The sequence below is a fragment of the Pomacea canaliculata genome, linkage group LG1 (genome assembly GCF_003073045.1).
Source record: "Pomacea canaliculata isolate SZHN2017 linkage group LG1, ASM307304v1, whole genome shotgun sequence".
Lineage (NCBI taxonomy): Eukaryota > Metazoa > Mollusca > Gastropoda > Architaenioglossa > Ampullariidae > Pomacea > Pomacea canaliculata.
The window spans coordinates 31,068,041-31,091,047 of NC_037590.1; the positions used below are offsets into that span (position 1 = coordinate 31,068,041).

The 23,007-nt window shown below is 39.5% G+C and overlaps 1 protein-coding gene across 1 annotated transcript; it reads right to left on the reverse strand.

The window, feature by feature from the left end:
- Nucleotides 1–12,954: 12,954 nt before the first annotated feature.
- On the reverse strand, nt 12,955–20,263 carry LOC112576325 (cysteine-rich venom protein Mr30-like). The gene is made up of 10 exons (XM_025258688.1): nt 20,108–20,263; nt 19,632–19,711; nt 18,486–18,650; nt 17,365–17,455; nt 16,105–16,247; nt 15,570–15,664; nt 14,999–15,093; nt 14,656–14,754; nt 14,076–14,192; nt 12,955–13,085 (listed from the first exon to the last, which is right to left on the reverse strand). Exons 1-10 carry the CDS (start codon nt 20,205–20,207, stop codon nt 13,078–13,080), a joined length of 993 nt encoding a protein of 330 aa, XP_025114473.1. The 5' UTR covers nt 20,208–20,263; the 3' UTR covers nt 12,955–13,077.
- Between the last annotated feature and the right edge of the window lie 2,744 nt (nt 20,264–23,007).

Below are 23,007 nucleotides of genomic sequence, written 5' to 3' on the forward strand. Positions count from 1 at the left end.
TTCCGGGACCTGCACAGTTCGTGACCATCTGTTGCTCGTTCTGATGGACAGATTCAACCAGTAAGTGCGAACTTAAAAAAAACTACTTCCATCTGTTCCTCCACTTTAATTTACACACTTGTAAGAGAGCGTAAAACGGTGTTATGCACTGGTGTTTCGGAACAAAGTGAAAAAATCAGAAGAGAATTATTTGTGGGTGTACTGTTACGCAAATGACTCAAACATAACATTCGCATCCATTAGGATAATGGAAATTAAACATACTTTAAAAAGCACTGTCTGGTTTTATGCGGGGTTCAACTTTGTAAGTCTGGGTGAGTGCGTGTGCGTGCATGCTTATGTGTGTGTGTGTAAGTGCCGGTCGTTAGTCATATCGACACAAAATACAATTCCTAGATGTTCAAAAGCCTTCACTCTTGCAGAGTACGATTGACCACTGCACAAATCTTGAAAGCGTTCTAGAGTTTGTCCACTAGGCGGTCAGGGAGGTTGACTAGGAGACACTTGCAGTCCTCCCATCGGGACAACACAGTAGTAGATGTAAGGTTTTGGTGGTAGAAACTGAGAGAAACTGTCGGACATAACTGATTCTAATAATAACTGGATAATAAGAGCGGATTATTTGTCGCTTAGAGTATTTTTAAATATGTCAATCAACTGGCATTTAAACATTAGTTTAACTTACTTTTCTCAACGATCCACACATCAAGATCATATTCTGATATGAAGTGTAGAGCACTAATCTCACTGTGCCGGGTCGACACGGTAAACTATTTTCTTATTGTTTTGATGGAGTTAGTCCACGCTCTCTGAATATTTAATGTTTGTTTTCGGAAAATTTGAGCGTTAGTATAGGAGCCGTATGTGAGTTATTATCACAATAGAAATACATTTCTACACATTTTGGTCATCTTTGTGGGTTATCAAAAACCTTATAATGGGGTAGTACCGAAGACATTATACCCCATGGTATCGGACTAGGGGATAGCACCAAGATTCCGTACGGTCTGGTCAAGAGAGAAATCCTTTTTGAGACACATGTTACAAACGTCCCCACACATAGAAATAAGTCAGTAACGTGACGTCATGTTTGTACACAGATATTCTTAATTAACATTTGATTTCTGCTGTTCCACTGACTAGAGCCTTGGTAACGTATCCAATTAAATCCTGATGTCTGTATTGTTGTAGTCTTTCTGAGAATGTTTTTTTTTTAAATGTATTTGAAAACAGCAGAAATTTATCAACATGTTTGAAAGAATATCTTCCACGGAGTTTGACCAGATCAGTAGAAAAAGAGTTCCCCTAAAAGCAGTTAAAAACAACGAAGATTGGCTTAGGGCTGTTTGTAAGACACCAACCTGAATGGCTTGACTTTTTTGCAGATTAGTTTTATATCGCCTGTAGCTACTGGTATCTGAAAAAAATGCAAACCGTTTAGGTAGGTCTTTAACAACGAGTTTAGAAAATTTCTGAATGCGAGGAATGCAAGTATGATTGTGCAACAGGGGCACTTTAGATTAACGATTGAGATTGTTAGATTGCAGGGATGGTCTTTTTCCCGTTCCTAAACTGTATTAGTATGCTATAGTCAATAATTGACCGCTTTTCTGGCCTCACTATTAAATTATATAGAAAAAAAAGAAATCAGAGCAATTTAAGCGTTTCAATCTGTTGGGCTCTATTAACACAGTATACTCAAACACTCTCTAATGATAACTAAGAGGGTTGAAAATGTCATGTGCTTTAATAGCAAAGTGGTTTGTAAATAAATGAATTGACCTTAGGTCAAGTTCTTAAAAGTTTTCTTGAACAGCTTGTGGGAGGAACAAACACTAGAGCTGAGTTCAAGGGACGAGCGATGACACGTGTCTTTATGTCGTGTAGATATGCACGGTGTATACATTATGTGTGTTTTCAAACAAACAGCATACAAAATATTTAACAAGTGCAATGCCCAGTAATATCTGAAAAACACAATTGTCACGCTTACACCAGGCAAAGGACCTCAGAAGTACCTCAAAGTCTCATTTTGTCCTGACTAATGTGTCGGCAAAGTATTGGCAAAGAAGTCTGGACTTAGCATGTTGACTAGAGTTCCGATTCCCTGCACTTTAATTCGAAACATTTTCTGTGATATTTACACAGACCTTTTGAAAAACTAAGTTCAATGTTTGATCTGGAAAGTCCTCAATCAATTAAGCAACAAGACAAGACTACGCATCCACCCTCTGGGACTCCACTAGTGGAGCTTCCACTTAACCTTTAGCAAGTTTGAAATACTCAGTAAGCGTGCTGTGGAACAGCCTCCTTCTCCATCTTAAGCAACTGAACTCCATGAACTGCTTTCGACACAATCTATCTAAATATTTTCAAGACATATAGATGATGCCTCTAGAGATTCCTCCCAACTTCAGGAACCCTTATAAATATATACATATATATTTTTTTAACCACCACTTTTGTACTTATCCACCTTTCTTTATGTTTACTACAAATTATTCTATAACGCTTAATTACTTCTTTTACGTAGTTAATTTTCTTCCCTGTGAAGGGCGAGGGCTAACTAGAAAAAAAGATTTTCTTGCTTATCTTACTCCTCGTAAATAAAGAATTGTCATTGTCATTGCCATCCACTTGCGGCCCTCCTACAGCAGAGTGTTAAGCAGATAAAAAAAGTTATATCTCAATCGTTTTCCTGCACTTACAGACCGTTTAATGTAGTTGCACCATGTTTTTCGTGATTGTGTGCAGATGATATCAATAAAATGCATGGGGTTATTGTCTCCCTAGTTAATATTTCCCAGAAAAAATGTTGCTGACGTATCACTGGACACAGTAATTGTGGACAATTTGTTGCATGTGTGCAAAGGAATTTTTTGTTTTTTTGCTACACATCAATAGATCCATGAGGTGTTCATAAAGCATCCAACTGTCTCTCGGTCTTTATGCATGCTTTTTTGTCCATTCCTTTAAGTTTATAATGTCTGCATACTTGTCTGTCTATCAATCCTTGAGAACTAGTTCTTAACTAACTGTCTGCTTGCTTGTCTGCCTATGTTTGTCAGCCACCATTCCTTCGTTTCGTTTCTTAGTTGCAATTACCTTTTAATGTACTGTCAAAAGCAAACACGGCTTCGAGTAACGGTTGGCACACTAATAACAAAGGCTCTTCATAACCGAACAAGGAAGAAGGTAAGTTTCTCTTAAACTGGAAACCCTGTTTTAATAAACATTACGCACAAGCTTCGCGAAACAAACTTAGTCGAACGTTCGCCCATATTTATCGGGTATTACATAAAGGGACTACTCCCTTCTCGATACCTTGACGACACATTTTCTAAAGATTGATATTGTATATATAACTATATCCCTTGCCAGCCCCACTCCACTGCACAGCATTAGAGGCATGCGCGTTTTGTTTGCTAGAACGCTTTCCGTCTATAAACATTTCAGTTGAAAGGAGGGAATGGTTTTTAGTATATCGTAAAAGACGGAGCTGCGATCAAATTCCTTTTGTTACACTTCAGCCATCAGTGTATCTTGTAAAGAGCAAGAAAAGTTCATTTTCTCATAACACATTTTCACACTTAAAATAATTTGTTTCACGATAGAGAGTGAGTGCAGCATTGTTAGCTAAGGGACATCATCGCGAGATATTGTTGATGTCAATTTGTAACTGAATGGTTTCCCTTGAGCACAAGTCGGCGCCAGCTAATATTTCTTCTCAGAGCAGGCAGGAGTTTTCAGTTCTGCAGTTCTGGTCACAATTCTAAGTCTGTCCCTGTTAAGCTGCGTGGGCTTGACCACTTCCATTTTTTTTTCAAAACAATACAAATAAAACTGCATATCTACCCGTCTATGTCGGTGTCTTGTGTCGTCCATTAATAGGTCAGTGACTTCTCCAAGCACTTCGTGCCAACGCAGTATCTAATAAACGTTCCTCAACACAACCATAATTCACTAACAAGTGTGAGGGTCAATCATCTGAAACTTAAATAAAACGGAACAAACTTGTAGTGTAAGGTTACAGGTTAACCTTGCCTCGAGTGATGGCGTAGGTGGGATAGGGTGGAAGGTTTGTTTATCTGGCAGTGGCTCTCGATCAGTGCCATCAGGGAAAAGCAATCGGTTCTTGTGCGCAGTCACATCCTTGCCAGCAGAGGGCGCTGTGGTGAGTGTAACGGAGGGATGCGCCTGGCGACAGATGCCGCCTGATCTGTCCTGCCACTCCACAAGGGCCCTGGGCATCGACAGGAGACGAGAGATCTGGTCATTGAGCGCTGTTTGTGCCCTCGGCGACACTCAACACGTAGAGACCTCGACAGCGAAGACAGGGTGGTGGTGATGGTGTGTGGTGGTGATGGTGGTGATGGTATTTGGTGGTGATGGTGCGTACGAGCGCACGAGCGATGTAGGTGTCTGTGTGTGCAGTCGGGGGTAGTGTTTCAATCTTCCCGATCGCTGAGACATGAAGAAGTAGGGGGTTTATTTTTATTTTGATATTAAGTATTTGTTTCTCTGTATTCGCGCTGGAGGGTAGTGGTGTATGGTGTAGCTGTTTTTTCCTCTTTTTTTCTTTTTTTTTGGACGGACTGACGATAAGGTAAAAGGCGAGGCTGCCTCAACTTCCCGCTGCTTAGAAATGTGATCTTTTATTTGATGGACAATTGAGTGGGGTTGATTTTCTATGAACACAACAATAGAAACGAAATTTTTAACTTGAATTTGAAGCTTAGATTATGTAAGTTTCCTTCTTTATTTGTTTTTTTTTTCCTTCTTTCTTTTTTCTTTCATTATCCAGTCAAATCTTCGTAAGAAACATAGCCTATTCGTCGGTGTCCCAATCTCTTTCGAGATAACCTTTCCAAACATATACTGCGCAAGTACAGGCTGCATCACACGTGCGTGCTCAGTGGGTAGAGCAGTGATGCACAACCTTTTTCGGCCTGCGGGCCATATTCCCTTCCGACACGCGTGTCGCGGGCCGCTTCACCGCAAAAATTACAAAAAACAATATAAAAAAAAAATAGACCATACCATTTTTTTTTAGCTAGGAAGGGGATAGGAAAATGGAAAGGGGGAGGTTGGAAGTATCAACAGTCTGAGGCGGGCCGCGCCATACGGGGATGGCCGGTTGATCTGTGTTTAATTAAGTTTGGTGTTGATAGGTTGTTTTGTTGGAATAACAAAGGAAAGAGTGTAGTATTGTTTTGGATGTGTGTGGTGTGACTGTTTTTTTTTTCTTGACGGGAGAGGAGCGGACGGGTTTTTCTATTGCAAACAAGTCTTGAACGACTTGTGATGTCGTCCTGAATTTATACTTATCTAAAGATTGGTTTTGTTTTTCTCTCCAGGTTTTCTTTGTGTTTTTATTTCACTTTTGGTTAATTGTTCTTCGTCTACTCGCCTTATCCGCCTGGGGTTCCAGACCAGCGCTGAGTTGAAAATAATTTCAAGAAGATTCCTCGTCTTAGAGGCACTGTAGAGTGCAGGTGACATACTAGAGGCCCCGAAAGGTGTTGAGGGTCAATTTTGTGCAGTTTGACTTTTCTTTAAAAATGGATTCCTTGGTTATTGAACTAACAGGAAAATACACTTCTATGTTAAACTAAAAGTTAGAAATTGTCTTAAAATACATTTTAATCGAGGTACCCCCAGGCGATCCGTCCTGATTTCCACAGGAAAATGACGAAATTCAAACGCTGTTTTGGTATTGTTTCCCTGTAAGAACCCCACTGTTTTATACCTTGCTAGAAAGCCCGGAGTCTGTATTTTCAATCTGTTTAACGACTGATTCAAATATTAACCAATCAAAAGACCACTAATCCCCTGTGGAATGCGGCGTCCCTCGTTCTCAAACACTGGTTTCCTCCAAAGACGAAAATCAAGAATGAAATCTATCAAAAGATTGAGAGACGCCCCTACGTAGGGATGAATACTTCTTCTTCCCTTTTTTTCGTTTTTTTTGGGGTTTTTTTTTTTTTTTTCATTATTATTACTAACATGCCGATTTCCTGTACTGTGGGCAGAAGCTTCGCGGGCCGGACGGCACTGCTTCGCGGGCCGTAGGTTGTGCATCCCTGATGTATATCAATACCAAGATTCTCATTTAACATTGAGTTGCTAATTCCCCCTTGTGGGGGATGGGATCGAACCTGGAGCTGCTTACTGCCAGGCCGACCCGTGAGAGACTTGGGGTCTTGCCACGAATACTACGAGGATGTCTACCTTCAGTTTAAGTCCAAAGTCCTCCGGAGTAGGACGTATCAGACTTAACCTGAGGTGAAGAACAACCAGAATGGAATTAAGAGTACTTGCAGCGATCTGGCAAGCCCAACGACCTTAATGTCCACAACATTTTAGTCTGGCTTTCCGTGATATTCGGGTTGAGCAGTTTTTGGTTTTGTTCTTTTCTGGGATTTTTTTTTTTTTCATATTCTTGCAGGAGACCTTAACTGCATCACTAACTCTAAACTAGACAAAATTGGAGGAAACCCACACAAAGGAAAAGCCGGTCACGCCGAACTATCGAACTATCCTATGCGGGGCCGAGAGCCGTAAGAACACTTACTTTTTAATCGTCAGGCTGTTTGCCTCAGAGTGGTCCGAACCGGTGATGTGCTATTCTTGTCATAGAAAGGGCTTATAAAACAAGCAAAATTGATATCAAATCACAAAAAGTGTCATGATCATGATTTTTTGGAGTTGTTTGTATAAAAACAAAAAAATGAAGCAAATGGCAATCAAAAGAAGAGAAGCAATAACGATATCTTTCTTGGGACTGGTTTTCGTTTTATAAAAGCACTGTCAGAAGCATCTGCTTCTCATTTCAATGTATCTTCTGCCTTTTGGAGGATGCAGACACTTCTCCGGTATGAGATGCTGCCACAAAAAAAAAAAAAAAAAAAAATAGAGAGACATGTCATTACACCATACAGAGGCAGCCTTTGCAGTACGCGGGTCCCTGCGGGGCAGACAGCCACAAGTGTAGACTATATACTGTACAGGGACATGTGTTTCAAAATAATAATAGATGTTCATGTATAAAGTAATAATGTATATAATAATGTTCATGCATACAGTGAAACCGTACTAGTGTGCTAGCCGTTCAGAGATAAAAGAGAGCGATCGAGCAGACGACACTGCAATGACCAAATGGTCATCAAGAGTAACATCATGTTTATTATTACCAAGTTTTATTATTTGACATTGAATTGTTATTTCCCCTTCTGGGGAGTGGGTCGCAGGAAGACCCGTGATACCTTCTACAACGAGACGGTCGTCATTCAGTTAAAGTCCGAATTCCTCTGGGGGAGGAAATATCGGATCTAAAACCGAAGAGGACTTTAGACTCCACAACAAACCTGTACACTTAAAGTCACTTACGTTGACTACAGTATAGTCTGGCTTTCTGTGATATTCGGGGTGAGCAGAATAGCATGCAAATTAAATAGCTTTTAATGTAGATAACTGCATGTTTTGTAAGACCTTTTATAAAAATATGAAACACATGTTTTAGAAAATGTTTTACCATATTTTTTACATTTATTTGTCACTACGAAAACAGAAGAAACATCGTAATTAAAACGGTACTTTTCTTTTCTGAGCATAAACAAGGGAAACAACCCTGCCCTCAGTAGCTTTAGTACTTCTTAACTAGACACAAACGAGAACTTTTAGGAAAGCTAGGCTGTCACCTAGGGCGCAGTCTACAGCTGAACAATTGTGATTTGGTTGATTTGGTGCTCCAGAAACAACAACAACAACAACAACAAAACAAACCAGTAGTCTATCTTCTGTTATATTTTTTTTCTGCGGGAAGCTTTAAATGGTGTTCAAAGAGTTCAAAAAGCACCAGATACACTCTAGATTTGTTGCTCATTCTGGACGACGACCATTTGTAATTATTATATTGGTCAGTTTGCACCGCTTCCCTGAATTGTGAGCTTGTTGGATATGACGGTTTTCCGAGAATCATTTTGGAAGCTAAAAAATAATAATGATTCGTGTCTATTTGGTCAGTCCTACGACCGGAACTGTGGTGTGAAGAGGAGGATTAGCTGGGAATTATAAATAAAAACCCTGGGAGGACAAAAAAGTAGATGTGTTCTTTAACGGACCACCAGAAAACTAGTGTTAACGGAATCGACCTGACACATGGCGCTGTGTTTAAAGATTGTTTCGTAAGGAAGCTGAGATCTTGATTCTGTTCTATTTGTCTCAATAGGGTGCTACAAATCCAGAGAGTAACTTAAGCAATGGAAGAGAGTGCACAGACTAGACTAGACTGGAGGTTCTTTTCCTAATGTCGCTGAACTCCTCCCAACTCCCACTCATCGACTGTTGTCTTATAGATGCTATCTCACCACTTTTTTTTACTGACGGAGCCACGTGATCAAGCTTTCATTCACGAGTTCTGGCATTCATTCGCCACGCCTCTGCTGGGTTTTATTTACTGCCACGGTGCTCATTGACAAAAAGAACACGAGCCTCAGCATCCCATCAACCCACGCACCTTCTTGGCTGTAGCCGCTCTGGTGTGGATTCGGACTGCGATGAATTGCTTGTGAATGAAAAGACGGTTGTGTTAAGAAGATAATAAATATAAAAATATAATACAGGATAATTAATTATTTAAGAATAAAATACTGTTTAAATATCCATTAAAAATTGAATTAAAATAAATGTATAATTAAAATAAACTCATTCCCCCTAATCGTTATTTTACTCATATCAGTTGACGAATGGATATGTCGGTAATGGTTGTTGATGGGAGAAGCTGGATAGACTAAATGGTTGACAATACAGCTTGCTTGTGAGGCCTGTACTGGGTGATGGTCAGCATGTCCTGCATGGAGTGACTCACGTGCCACATGACGCAGCTCCATGGAACACATCCACATCAGAGTCGCAGCAGCAACAGCAGCAATGGCTGACATCACATGATACACGTGCTCTTGCATCCGCCTCCCACACACATCTCTCTCTCTCTCACACACACACAGACTTTGTGTCCCCTGAAAATGAACTCTTACAACTCACCGTAGTAGGGAAATAAATGTGATTGAGCATTCAAACATGATCTAATCGAATGCATCCTGATATTTCATTAACCGCGTGGGATTTTGTCGGTCATGTCTGAGTCAGCAAGGAATGGGGGTTCAGAATCGAGTTTCCAAGTTTCTGTTTTTAAGCGCATTATATTTTCTATATTTTTCTACTCTCTAGCCCTGACCTGTATACCTTCATTCGCTTTTTATCGTTGAACCGTGTGGGTGGAATTTATGAGGAAGCGCATGCGTGGAGATGATTACGTCATCATGGTGCTAGACGTTCATCATTCCAGGTGTAAAGTCGGCCGGCGGCTTTCAGTGTCATTGTCCTGTTAATCCAGTTGAGAAATGTTTCCCCACCGCCCCTAACTTGAGTAGGGTGTGTATATACATGTTTTTTTTTTTTTTTGGAAATACATTCTCAGCACACTGTATCGCCACACTACTTGGCAGAAGGCGTGGGTGGTGACATACAGAGGAACAAATTATACACAAAATCATAGGATTCTCTTTACACTTGGCGGTCTGCCGTTGTCAGAAGCTCAGTGATTTTTCTGTACGATCTTTTTAGGCACATACAGTTTACACTGCAAGTGGCCTCAACCTTATTTCCTGAAGGATCCATAACTCTGGCCAACTTTACTGGAGAATCCATTTTTTCTGAAATTTTGATGCGAGACGGTGTTGGTGAGAGACAGTTGAAATTATAAATAAATAATAAATATATATGTATACATAAATTTATGTGTCTATATATGTATGCAGGTAGGTATCGGAGGTGGATTTTGACAAGTTTGCAATACCACCTTTTTTCTCTTATGATCTAAACCACCGCCATACCTAGAGTTTCTTTTGTAAGAAGGCTTTAAAACCGTAAAAAGCAACCGACCACTGATAGCTGAAGTTTTAGTGTCTGGTAAGGAGGTTCATTTAAACTCTGAAATGTACTTGTAGGAGTCGCACTATTATTTTTTTTTTTAAGCTGGAAAGTAAACTTTTCCTCAAAGGAAGGACAGTAAATCTGTAAGAAAGTTAGTCTCCTGTCGGTCCTTCTAATCTTACTGCTTTTGTTTTGGTTTTTTTATCATTTTTTATTTCGAAAGCGTTTCTCTTTCATCTTCTTCTATAACAGTCTGTGTAGTTAGACTTTTTGTTTACTTTGAAAGGCGAACTTTTTCCTAGCTATTTTAAAGGTTTTTTTTGGTACCCAATTATTTTCCTCATTATAAAGTTTTGGTCTCCGCTTAGTTCGTGTTTCTTAGAGATCAAACAAAGGGTAAGAAGTCGTCTTTGAACTTTGAACAATTAAAAAGACATTAAATATGGCGCGCCGACATAATTTACAAACAATTAACATTTTCTCCTGTCTGATTCACTGCTGAAATGGTTTTATAAAGTTATATATAAAGTTGATTTATATAGCACTTTACACCACCATCAAAGTCAGGCAAAAAGTGCTTTACAAAAGAACACGCACACACAGACATATCTTTACACCAAAGGTCTGTCTAGGGCAGTGTTTTCTCCAGAGAACATTTGATTTTGCTTTTCGTTCAAAAAAGGGGAATTTTAAGTGCGGAGTAAACCCATTGTTGTTGTTGTTGTTATTATTATTATTATTATTATTATTATTATTAATTCCAAGTGTCACGTTTCAGTAGTCACTTGCCAGCATTTATAATTTTTATTTGATTTTAAATATTTTCTAGGGCGGTCCGGTGGCACAATGTTAGCAGCTATCATCAATACAGTGAGGGTTGGCTGTCCTGGGTTCAGCTCTCGTCTCGGGCACACTGTTGTTTATCTGCATGTGGCATTTGTTTACATGGTTGGCTGTCTTGCCGTGATATAATCCTAGTTGCTGTCTCGGCGTCAAATGCCAAATCTCCCTCTACCTTCTTGTTACAAAGTTAATATATGTTAAAGGGGCAACCCGACCATCATGAAGATGGCAGGCTAGCAAATTCACAAGCTATCTTAGCTTTCTTTGTTCGTGTCGAGAGCAGTCACGCGACACTCGTTTCTTTACATCAGTCCTCTAATTCGGTCGCAAAAAGAAGAAAAGAAGCCAATGGTGATGATCGATAACAATGAATGAAACATAAGAAGAGAGTGCTTTAGAAGCGTCGTGAATGTTGCAGGAGGAACACCCACGCTCCTCGGACCCCCATTACACCCCCTTCTGTATCCGACCCCGCAGTCAACTCTCTGACGACTGTGCGTGCTTTATGGTAGTAACTGCTTCCATGGCGCCGGCGGAAGACCAAAGATGGACTTAAAGATGGCCGACGCCAGCAGTGAAATACGCGACCCGAACATCTGCTTAGAACGTTGAAATCGAGCCCTACCCTCCGTCAACCCGCTATCCCTCCATTTGCATCCTCGTTTAGGAGCTCTTTATGATTGTGGCGAAGGAGAACAACAACGGTGTGGTAGGTGTGACAATAGCCAGTCAGCCCGATAAGTGCTGCACAAAAGGCGCCCGGGAGTTTGCCTGGGCACGTCATTTCCGGTCAACATGTGTTGCTCCTGCTAACCCTGTCGCTTAATTGATGGGATGGGATGAGACCGGCTGCTTCACGTCGCTAGATAACAGCGAAGGACCCGCTGAGTGATAAAGCCTCTGAACGATAATGTCACTTATAACACCACCTGGCTGTCTCTTTTGTTTTCTCAAAGCGATTGATGGAGTTCAGATTTCTCTGTTTGCTCGACAGCGCGTTAAAATAACCGATGCGTGACCCCTGTTAACTATTGTGTAAACAGAGGGACTGTATCGTGTGCTACAATACTAGTTTCCAGGTCTGTCTTAATCACAAGGGTCCAGTTTCTAGGAATGGTATTACTTGGTTCCAGTCTAGGGAGACAGGCGATCGGGAAAGAAGAAAAAAACTGGAGGGTATTTCTTTTTCTCTCTCTTTCACATACACTAAGCAAGACAACTTTTTTTAGTAGGACAAAAAAATTAATAAAAAATAATACTTATAGTCTTATCAGTCCATATGAACAGAGGCAAAACCAACATAATGCTTTCAGAAGCAAACACGAGTTGGCGGAACTAGTGAGAGGCGTCTGCGCCGGAAACATGGATAATTCTTGAGAAATATGAAAGTGAATTTGGGTTGACACCTGACGACAAAGGAAGCGCCTAGAGACATTTGAAAGACTTCTAAAACGAGCTTGTAGGAGGGTTAGATAAAGATGTTGACTAATGATCTTGCCTACGGTATGAACAAGAAAACAGATGAGTGTGAATAAACATGATAAAGTTATCACGAGTAGTATAATTAGCTCTTACACACAGGAACGGTCTTATCGGGGTCACATGTAAAGAACTAAAGTATCTTGAAGATCAATGAATGAGATCCTTTAAACAGACGCCGAAGGTCTTTAGAGGAAGGTGGGTGGCAAAGCGATATGTTGCCTCCCGGGCAACCGACAGCGTCTTCTCTCCAACGACCTCAGCGGTGTGTAGACTCCAGCCATTGGTTTATTTTATTACCTGAGGGCATCTTTGCCTCTGTCTTATAACTACAGGAAGAGAGTTAAAACTCCATGTGGCTGGACACCGCTTGTCAACCACGGAGACAGGACGCTTGTACTTGAGTTACCACGGTTACCTCAGGGCATCGGCTCATCCTCGCTTAGTAACTAAGGTCACTGTACTCAACCCCAGTGCTCTCACCTCTTAACAGTTTTGGAGTCAGAAGCCAGTGACTCAAGATGGTTGTTTTATTGTGCTGAAACTAGTCCAGGCTGCTATAAGATGGGTACGATGATTCAAAGTAACTGTCCCAGAGTTTGTTTTATTTTTTTTTAATGTTTGGTACAGAGTTTGAAAGGGAAAAGACAAAGACTTTAATCCCAAGTTCACACAAACAGCCAGCTCGAAATAGCCTTTTGTTAGATAAATCTTTAATGACTTTCAAGTTGTACAACATTAAAAGCGAGTGCTCCATCAGACTGAATCATGTTGACGGGTCTTTAGCCATTCAGTTGTCCAGCTTGTGAGGAACGTTCACTAACCACCTGGAAGGATGCAGCAATAAACAGATCATCAAAATTGTGATGTGTCCCAGAAGGGTGACATGAGGTTTGGCTGGTTATCAAGGCAAGGGTGGCCTAGTCTCACCGTTAAATGAGAAAATAAAAGGTTTGAGTTTTTAAGTTAGCTGGAAGATAAAATTAAAAGAGAATATAATTAACCATCGCCGGCCAGCACTTCACTTGCCAAGGAGACACGGCAAGTGCCGAGACATTGCGTGTTGGGGAGTGGAGGCTTCGTCTTCCATGTAAAGTGCGGAAATAACATTTCTTTTTTACTTCAGATTTTTTGTAACATTTGAATTTTTGACATATTTTTTTTTTAGATACGTATAAAAAATTCTGGTGTTTCTTTTTTTTTTTTATATAACTGTCATGGACACTCTATAATTAATAGTATTGTTAAAACAGTATAAAGTGAGAACACTATAAAAGTGACCTTGTGTCAAAGTATAAACACTTGTATTCTCCCGCTGACATTAATCTGGGACCAAAAAATTTAAAAAAAATTCTATTGGAATATTGGATAATAAGAGTTGTTGAAGAATTGGTAACTTTCTGGATGTCCATTAAGAATGAGATTTTTTCATCTGTTATTGTATATTTTTCATCATGTACTGTACAATATTTTGTTGATATAATTAAACATATACAGGACCTGCAAAGATCAGATGAAGTTGTTTAGTTTACAACTGAAAATAAAAAACAAAAAATGCACAGAGGTGTGAGCATCTCTGACACTATGGTAGTACATAAAACAAGAAGAATTATTTTAAAAGTCTAACATAACTTGCTGTCAAGAGAGAGACAGAAAGTAAAAAGTTTTCTTCTCTTGCGTAAATTACAAGCTTTTATGTTCGGTTCACTTGCAACATGTATTAATGAACACATTCTTTCCAAGACTCAAAGGTTTGATCGAGCGCTTAACTCCGTAAGCCAAAGCTGGACCCCGACTAACGGTGTTTGTTTACTCACTTGCGGTGCAGATGCCACACATGTAGGGGCACGCATAGGGCACGTTCTCGTATATTTTACAGTAGGGTGGTGGCCAATTCTTGTTACAGTACGACGGGTCTATTTTTGGGCAGGTTACTGCAAAGAAAGACATTAACAGTTGTTATTGGGTGGGTGGATTACAAAGGACATTTGAGAGCCAGCGACCTCCTCCAGCCTAGAAATGATTTTTGTCCTGTGAGCGATTGAGAGTGAGTTGGTAGGTGACTAGGTAAGTTGGGGAATGAGTGACTGAGTGGAAGTTAGCAGAAGGCATGAATATAACATAGAAGGGAACAAGAGGTAAGTGAGTAATTGAAGAGTTTTTTTTTTAATTTATCATAAGAAATATGTTACTGGAGCGCTCTGTTGCTGTCATTTGTGAACATAGTGATACATGTATACTGAACATAGCCATTTTCTGAAAACAGTGATAAAGAGTGCCGCTGTGCATCGGTTATTCACTCAAGGAGGTGTGGGATGAGAGCTAGAGCTAAAAAGAAAAATCGAGCAAGAAGTTGCAGAAAGTCAAGCTGATTTCAGAGTGGTGAGCACTACTCACGCGTCTGGCAGATGTCACCACTGAAGGGCTTCTCGCAGGTACAGGTGCAATTCACTATGTTGAAAGTACCTCCGTTGAGACACACTTTACCTTCACAGTCTGACAAGAGGAATGACAAATACTAATCCAATTAAAACTAAACTTGTATCTTCGTTCCTCTCAAAATACGATCATAATCAAGACAAACAGTAATGTTAGGTTCAGTAAAAAACTATAACAGAAATTTAATCTTCTCTTATTTTTTTAAAACAAATGAAATCCATAAGAAATTGATCTTTGTGATTTTGGGACATCCACACACATCCACACTCATGAAAACATAATTACTGTCAAGTATTCTCACCACACAGCTTTCCACTGGTGTCACACTTGGTTGGACAATCCGAGCAGCTGACATTGGAGTTTTTGTATGGTTTAATAGTATCTCCTCTCGTTTGTCTGTAAGAAGACGCGAGTCAGCTTAGGTTTCCACATCCATGCTTATTTATTAACAGATTCAACCATGATACATTTTAGCTAGAGAGTCTGTGTGAACAACTCTTGCCAGCCATTTCTCATTAATCGATTGTTTTTAATTTCTTGACAGATTACTACAGGTTTTTGTCATGTCATTTCATGGGAAGAAACAATATCACAATATTATGATACTAATAAGAAGAAACCAATAATATAAGTAACACAATAAACACACGCGCACTCTATCTAATTCTCTTCCTTTGATGTGTAATAGTAATTTTCTCTGCAAACCTCGAATGGAACTTATGTTTAATAACGAAAACAACTAAACGATTTTCGTGGTAGAAAATAAGAGATATTAATGAAGAAGGATGGGCACAGAGCCTAGACATATTGTCAGAAATATAGAAAGTTCATGAAAAAGGATGTGGGTAGGATCTGATAACGGTGTACGTTACCCAACGGCATAGTTGCAGAAGTAGTATTTCAAATACGGGCGTCCCGCACAATATGATTGCCCGCAGCCAACCCGCGCTGCCCTCGATGAGGCGACCTTAAATAGTAATTAGGAAAATGGGTAATAAGAAAAAGTAAATGTAATACTGTATACACATGTTCACATGTTTATCATCATTTCTAGTCCAAGTAAATATCTAAATGCTCCTATTGCGTTTACTACTTCGGAACACTCTGCGGTTCACATACATAAACATATATGCTCATAACAGAGAGGGCGAAAGATACAGCTGTGTAGTGAATGGTGTATAGAGACAGGTAACATACCTGTGTGTAGTGGATGTTGTAAAGAGGTGACATACCTGTGTGTAGTGGATGTTGTAAAGAGGTGACATACCTGTGTGTAGTGGATGTTGTCAAGAGGTGACATACCTGTGTGTAGTGGATGTTGTCAAGAGGTGACATACCTGTGTGTAGTGGATGTTGTCAAGAGGTGACATACCTGTGTGTAGTGGATGTTGTAAAGAGGTGACATACCTGTGTGTAGTGCCCTACTACACCTCCAGTAGAGCCTTTGCCGTAAAGGAAATCTTTGCGCTCGTCAAACCACGCCTGAACTGCATCAGCAAATGTGGAGTACCCAAAGCCTCCGTTCTGTCCTATCATGACTCTGGGAAGAGCTACAAGACAAAAGAGAAAAATAATAATTGAAGCTGAGATAGTCTTGGTTCGAATTTTTTCTTTTCGCCTGGTTATTATCGTCATCCTTTATTAAGCAATACACGAACGGTATTTAGAAGAGTGTTTTTTGTAGATACGACTTGATTAAAAGGAAACAAAGTAATGGACCGAGAAATAGGCTTCGGAGATATCAAAATAATCTGTCAAATATGTTTACCCTATTTTTATATTGGTCATTATTATTGAAAAGTGACTATTAAATCTACCACTGCTTACTCAACATTCTTCTTAGTAATTGTTTAAAAAAAGCTAAATGAACTCCTGTCCCATGAAAGGAGCTTAGGCGACATTTTGGAGACATGTATCTGTCCATAAACATTACCAGAGAAGTGACTGGTTGCTAAATAGTTTTATTTTGTATTGATGTCAAACGACTTTGTTAATAAATGTATGGTGCGTTCGTATTGGTTGTTATAATCACTAAGTCACTTCTGCTTGATTTGTTTGTCAAACAACAATACGGTGTAATGCGTATTGATTGGTTTATTTTACAGCCACTTACTCCAGACGTAAGCAACATTTTTTCTCGAAAACAATTTCTGAAGAAAGAATTTTCTTTATAAAATGTTTACCTTCCAGCTTCTCTCTTACATAAAGAACACCTGAAGCTATTTTTGTTTTTACTATTATCACATGGACACGATTATTTGATTTTCAAGTCATTTCTATTATCATTTTTAAATAAAGAAGTGTGAATGCAAAGTGTAAGTGCACTCAAACCGAGACTGATTGAGTAAACAGAGAAATGATAGACAGAAGTCTTTTATTCCTGTTGCGAATCACGTTTGTGTGCATGCAAAATACGACGGATTAAAACGAAAACTACGACCGTTTAGATGCATATGCAAAATAAACTTTCTTCAGCACAGGATACCAAAGCATCCGAAACTCTAAAGCCTTTCTGGTTATATTCTTTGACCTAAACAGGGGCTAAAGCGATGCTAATTAAGAATAAACATTAGTCAGAAGATCTATTTTGTTGTTGACAACAAATACATGAGCGTTTTAGAGGGGATGAACAACAGAACGAAGATGAAAGGAAGGATGAATACTCACAAGGGACTTGACGTGCAGTAAAGTTGTCGTGGCCAACGACACACTGCATGGCCCACTTCTCGGAGACAATGGAGAGGTCTTCGTCCCATGCCTGTAATAAAAAAAAAAAACCTTCAGGAATCGAGATAACCCGAGAGACCTGTAAGGATTCAGACAAGTTGGATGACATGTAAACGTCTAGATGTCATTTATCGAAGTCTTCATTGTATGACTACAGGACTTATACCTCGTAACACTTCAGGGAGGCGTGTTTAAACAAAAAAAAATAAAAATGCACAAACAAACTTCTGCTTTCTGTCCTTCTCGCAAAATGCTTGAGGCTGCAGGCTAAGTTTGACTCGCTTTGTTCCTTGCGATTGTGCTTTAATCTTGGCGAAGACTTCAACGGTTCTTATTGTCCTTTTGTCCGTTTCTGTAATTTTCGAGTTTCTCCACGTTCGTTTCCTCGGTAATCTCTTTCTACTTTTGATCTTGCATTGACCCCCACCACATTCCCTCACCATCTCGTGAAGTTTAGCTCCTGACACTGTGAGCATAAAACTCTTATAAACGATTTCTTTAGGGTTAGTTACTGTAATGATACTCTAATATCAGAAGATCATATTTGGAGATCATATTCAAAACATAAAATGTGTGTATTTACTACCACTTACCTTTTCTTGTACTAAATATAAAAATAACGAAAAATAGAAAGAATAGTGCAGGCTGTAAACAATCTTGATTGTGTAGTAAAATGTAGGGGTAAAAGGCAGGTAATCTTATAACAGAAATGGAAAAGGGAGATAAGCAATTAGCGATAGGCAGCTGACGACCTCCTGTCTGCATTTCCCCATCCTCAACCTCCTCCTCCACCGGCATTTTACCCTCGTCAACCTCAACTGCCGCAAACACGACAAAGAAGTCTCACAGAGGTCAGAACCTACGTTTACATCACGTTGGAAAGGACCAGCTGTCACGTGGCAATCAGTTTTAAAAAAATTTAAAAAAGGGTAGAGACTAGCTGCAAGGTCAACAAAAAGAGATCAAATGAACGACACATAAAATATCAGCAGCTTAGTTTACCGCTACAGGTTAACTATCCCCTAACAAAGTAAAGTGAAATCGGTTCCGGGTCAACCAACCATTTCCTGCATGTCCGCCGCGAGCGGCTCGACTTGGCTGCGCAGGTCGTTGTGTTGCTGCACCAGAGCGGCCTTGGTGGCGGCGTCCAGCGGAACCGCGACGCCCACGTCGGTGAGACACATGGTGTGGCGTGGGTCGAGGGTTGTCCACTTGGGGTCACAGGTCTGTAAAGTCAAAGACGTAAGCAGCAACACGTGACGAAGTAGGCGGAATTTTAATGTGATGTGTGTGTGTGTGTGCACGCGCGTATGCGTGTACGGGTGTACATGACAACATGATAAGAACCTTAATTTTATTCCTAACTAAACACTGTACAAGAGCTTCTTCACAAAACTCATATCATCAAATAGATGGCGATTTGGCTTACAAGACTAACACATGAAATAGTTTCCTTAACACGATTGTATGCAATTTGTTTAGTTAAATGGCCGTTGTAGATGATTTCATGATACGTTCTCTGGCAATTTCTTCATATTACAGAACTGTTTACTGCTGCAGTGCTCTGCAGTAACCTGATATTGCTGATATTTCTCTGTATGGTAATATTTGTTGCGTGTATCTTGAGAACCAAAGCGACATTCACCTTAGATTTGTGGACAAAATTACTGTACCTGACTAATGCTTTAACAAACAAACAAGAAAACAGTCCCTAATGGAGCTTTCGAATTCCAAAACCTACATTAGCATACAATGGAGGTAGTGTCATTGAAACTCCGCCTGCAGTCCAAGAACATTTGCATTTTTACTTCAATGTAACATTATCATATGTACGTAGGAATTTTTAAATTGCTTCTTGGTAGCTATATAATTTATTTTATATTTTAAAAATATATTTTGTAGATAAACATTTAATTCTATAACTAGAGAGAGAAGATTTCGATAAGACCAAAGTCTTTTGTTTATAATATACTGAATGTTGCTATCCAATTCATTGTGTACATAGATTAACTTCAATAGTTATACAATGCATTCTAGCCATGGCAATTTACCATTGCTGGCGCCCCATACATATAGGCCTTTGTTTGTTTTTTGTTTTTTTTTTTTTTTTGTTTTTTGTTTTTTGTTTGTTTTTTGTTTGTTTGTTTGTTTGTTTATTTGTGTTTGTTTTGTTTTTTTCTCTCAGAACCACGATCTGAAAAGCGTACCTGGCGAATCGAAAGATGAGGGCTTTCATCCACATCATCGAAGTTTTCAGAGATTTTGGGTACAAGACCCAAGAATGGCTCTGAAACGTACATGAATACGTAAAGACACGCACACTAGCGCACTCCCCTGCACCCAACACACATGCTCTCTCTATCTCTCTCTCTCTTACTCGGTGACACAGACACGCACAAACTCTGACGATATGCTCAGTATCATCATCTTCATCAAAGAAATAAGCTATTTAAGTAAAATATTACTTTGACTTTTCATTTTTGTTTTTATTATTATTTATTTATTTTTCGGAAATCTGTGGCAAAGTATTCTTCTTCTCTTTCCTCACAGTTTCTCGCGGTTAATAAAGATTAAAAATGCAAGAGAAGTCTTTCACATAACAAAACTCTAAAGAAGTTCCACCCATATCTGTTGGTTTAAACTGCTTCTAAATGTCAGAACAAAACTGAGATAATACAGTTACCGTGATGGACAGTCGCTTCATCATCATCTACAGGACTTGCTGCCGCGTTGAAACAAGTCATGAAAACAACAAAACAAACAAGTCCCAATTGCAGGAACATATTGACAGGCAAGCAAAGGTACTAGATCGACTGATTATGGAGCTAAAGATACGGCAAGTAGTGTATGTAGGTATTTATACCTTCCGGGACCTGCACAGTTCGTGACCATCTGTTGCTCGTTCTGATGGACAGATCCAATCAGAAGGTGCAAAAGTTTAAAAAAAACACTTCCATCTGTTCCTCCACTTTAATTTACACACTTGTAAGAGAGCCTGAAAGGGTGTTATACACCTGTGTTTTGGAACGGAGTGAAAAGGACAGGAGATAATTATTTGTGGGTTTTCTAATATCAAATGACTCAAACATAAAATCCGCATCCACTAGGATAATGGAAATCAAACATTCTTCAAAAGCAGTATATGTATTTATGTGGGGCTTAAGTTCCTAATATGATTTAAAGGCCTAGTAGGGGTGCATTAGTTGGTTTTTTGGTTGTTGTTTTTTGTTTTGTTTTTTGTTGTTTTTTTGTATTGATTAAGTAAGACAGTGACAAATACAGTTTCATTAAATCTTGTTAAAACTAATGAGCAACTATATTAATCTGCTGTCTGCTCTGCTTCTGTATCTGTGCAATCTCTAAATAAGCAATTAGAACTCGAAAAAATATGGTAGGACCAAGCAGGAACTAAACATTCAACTGCTAGACACAAGATAAGACAAGTGAGCATCATAGGAAAAATGCTATCCTTCCATTCTAGTGATACACTAACAGTGTACTTCGTAACTCTAGAGCATCATGTACAAAGTTGCCAGCAGTCGACACCAGTCAGTGAGAGAGAGAGAGAAACAGTTTGGACCTATTCGGACATTCAAAGTCCGCATTTCTCGTGTTAAAGTAACAGTTTTTGAGAACCACAGACAACGTCCGAATAATCTGAAGTGTCTCTCATTCTCTCTCTCTCTCTGATTAGTGCTGACTGCAGGCAATGTTGTGAACGGTGTACCAACGTGACGTAGTACACTGCTATCAGCGCAGGTACGAATTGTAGTTGATAATTAATTAATGGAGGTTTTCGGAGGCTTAAATTTACAGGTTAGTTTTATATCGCATATATCTACTGGTATCTGAAAAAAACGCAAACCGTTCAGGTTGTTCTTTAACAACGAGTAATGAAAATTTCTGAATACGAGGAACTCAAGTGTGATTTACAAACAAACAAAAAATATCCACTGATATCCAACGAGGGGCACTTTAGATTAATGTTTGAGATTGTTAGATTGCAGGGATGGTCTTTGTCCCGTTCCGAAACTGTATTAATATTCTATAATAAATACTGGACCGGTTTTATGGTCTCACTATCAGATCACACAGAAAAAAAAAATCAGAGCAATTTTAGCGTTTCAGTCTGTTGGGCTTTATTACCACGCTAACACACTCTCTAATGATAAGTAAGAGGGTTGGGAATATAATGTACTTTGATAGATAATGTGAAGTGGTTTGTAAATAAATAAATGGACGCTAGTACACGGTCTTAAACGTTTTCTTGAACAGCTTGTGGGAGGAACAAACACTAGAGCTGAGTTCAAAGGGACGAGCGATGACACGTGTGTCTTTATGTCGTGTTGACGTGCACGGAGCATGCGTGCTGAGTGTTTTCAAACAAACAAGCATACAAGGTAGTGCTCACTAACATCCTAAGAGCACCAGACTTGCACCTGGTGACACTCACACCCGGTTCAAAGTTATAGGCAATATGCCTCATAGACAAACCTCAGAAGTACCCGGATGTCCCAGTACGTTAGCCAATATGTCGGCAAGGCATTGGCAAAAGAGTCTGGACCTAGCATGTTGGCTGAGGTTAAGATGTCCTGAACATTTACTCTAACACCATGGTCATGGGTTTTCTGTGATATTCACAGATACCAAGAGGTTATTTACCTGTATATCAATATACAAAATGTAGCTGTGAACTATATCCAATCATTACAAAGGTTCATACTTTCTAGTACTCGATCCTAGTTGCAATAAGCGTTAGTTCATTAGAGTAGGAGTTGAAGTGAAGATTGTTTGAAATTTGCTTCAAAGTAAAAAATGTGAAGATTTTCAAACGAAATATGTATGCATTAGCTTGATAACTGCAAAAATGTTTAAATCTGTAGGATGGAAGGAAAGTGTTAAAGCTGGTCTCTTTCAAGAAAACAAGAAATAATATCAGTGCACTGCTGAGTCAGTTTTTTTAAAAATTTCTTTCCCTTTTATTTTTTCTTTCTTTTTTTCAGAAGCCAGGAGTGCCACGGGGACTGAATATCAGATAAGTATTATTTCAACAAAGCAAGATTTTCAGAATAAACGGTTACATCGGGAACATCACAGGACGTCTCGCGTTTCATCAGCTAGAGTATCCACATTCTCCAGGGTTGCCCTCGTCCAGCTTTTTTTCCAACATTCGATCTGACACTTCATCCGAGTCATGCGTCAGTGTAGCAAATTCAAAATACTTATAATCCTAAAGTTACCTAATCTGACATTTCATGTCGGCGATTTCTCTGTGTGTGTGTGTGTGCGCGCGCCATGGAGAAGTATAGGTTTAATTTTACTTTCATATATGTCTCTGTATGCGTATTAAGGAGTGGATGGTGTTTCTGGTTTTTAAGGGTGACGGTAAGATCAAGGCTGAGGCTGCCTCTACTTCCCACTGCTTTGCACTTGGTGTTCAACTTCGGCTGATTGAAATCACGTGTCTGCCGAGAAAGACGCATGCGTGAGCGTGCACGTGCATGTCAGATCGCGATAGCGCGATATTAACAATTTAATAACGATGTATAGCAGGATGTTAACATTTTAGTCACGGATGTACAC

Bases quoted from the DNA above. Each gene is read 5' to 3' on its own strand.
- LOC112576325 (XM_025258688.1), bottom strand. From the start codon at position 20,207: ATGTTCCTGCAATTGGGACTTGTTTGTTTTGTTGTTTTCATGACTTGT. The intron at 14,755-14,998 runs GTGAGAATACTT...TCCTCTTGTCAG, and splicing joins CACCAGTGGAAAGCTGTGTG to ACTGTGAAGGTAAAGTGTGT. The intron at 14,193-14,655 runs GTGAGTAGTGCT...CTTTCTTTGCAG, and splicing joins TGGTGACATCTGCCAGACGC to TAACCTGCCCAAAAATAGAC.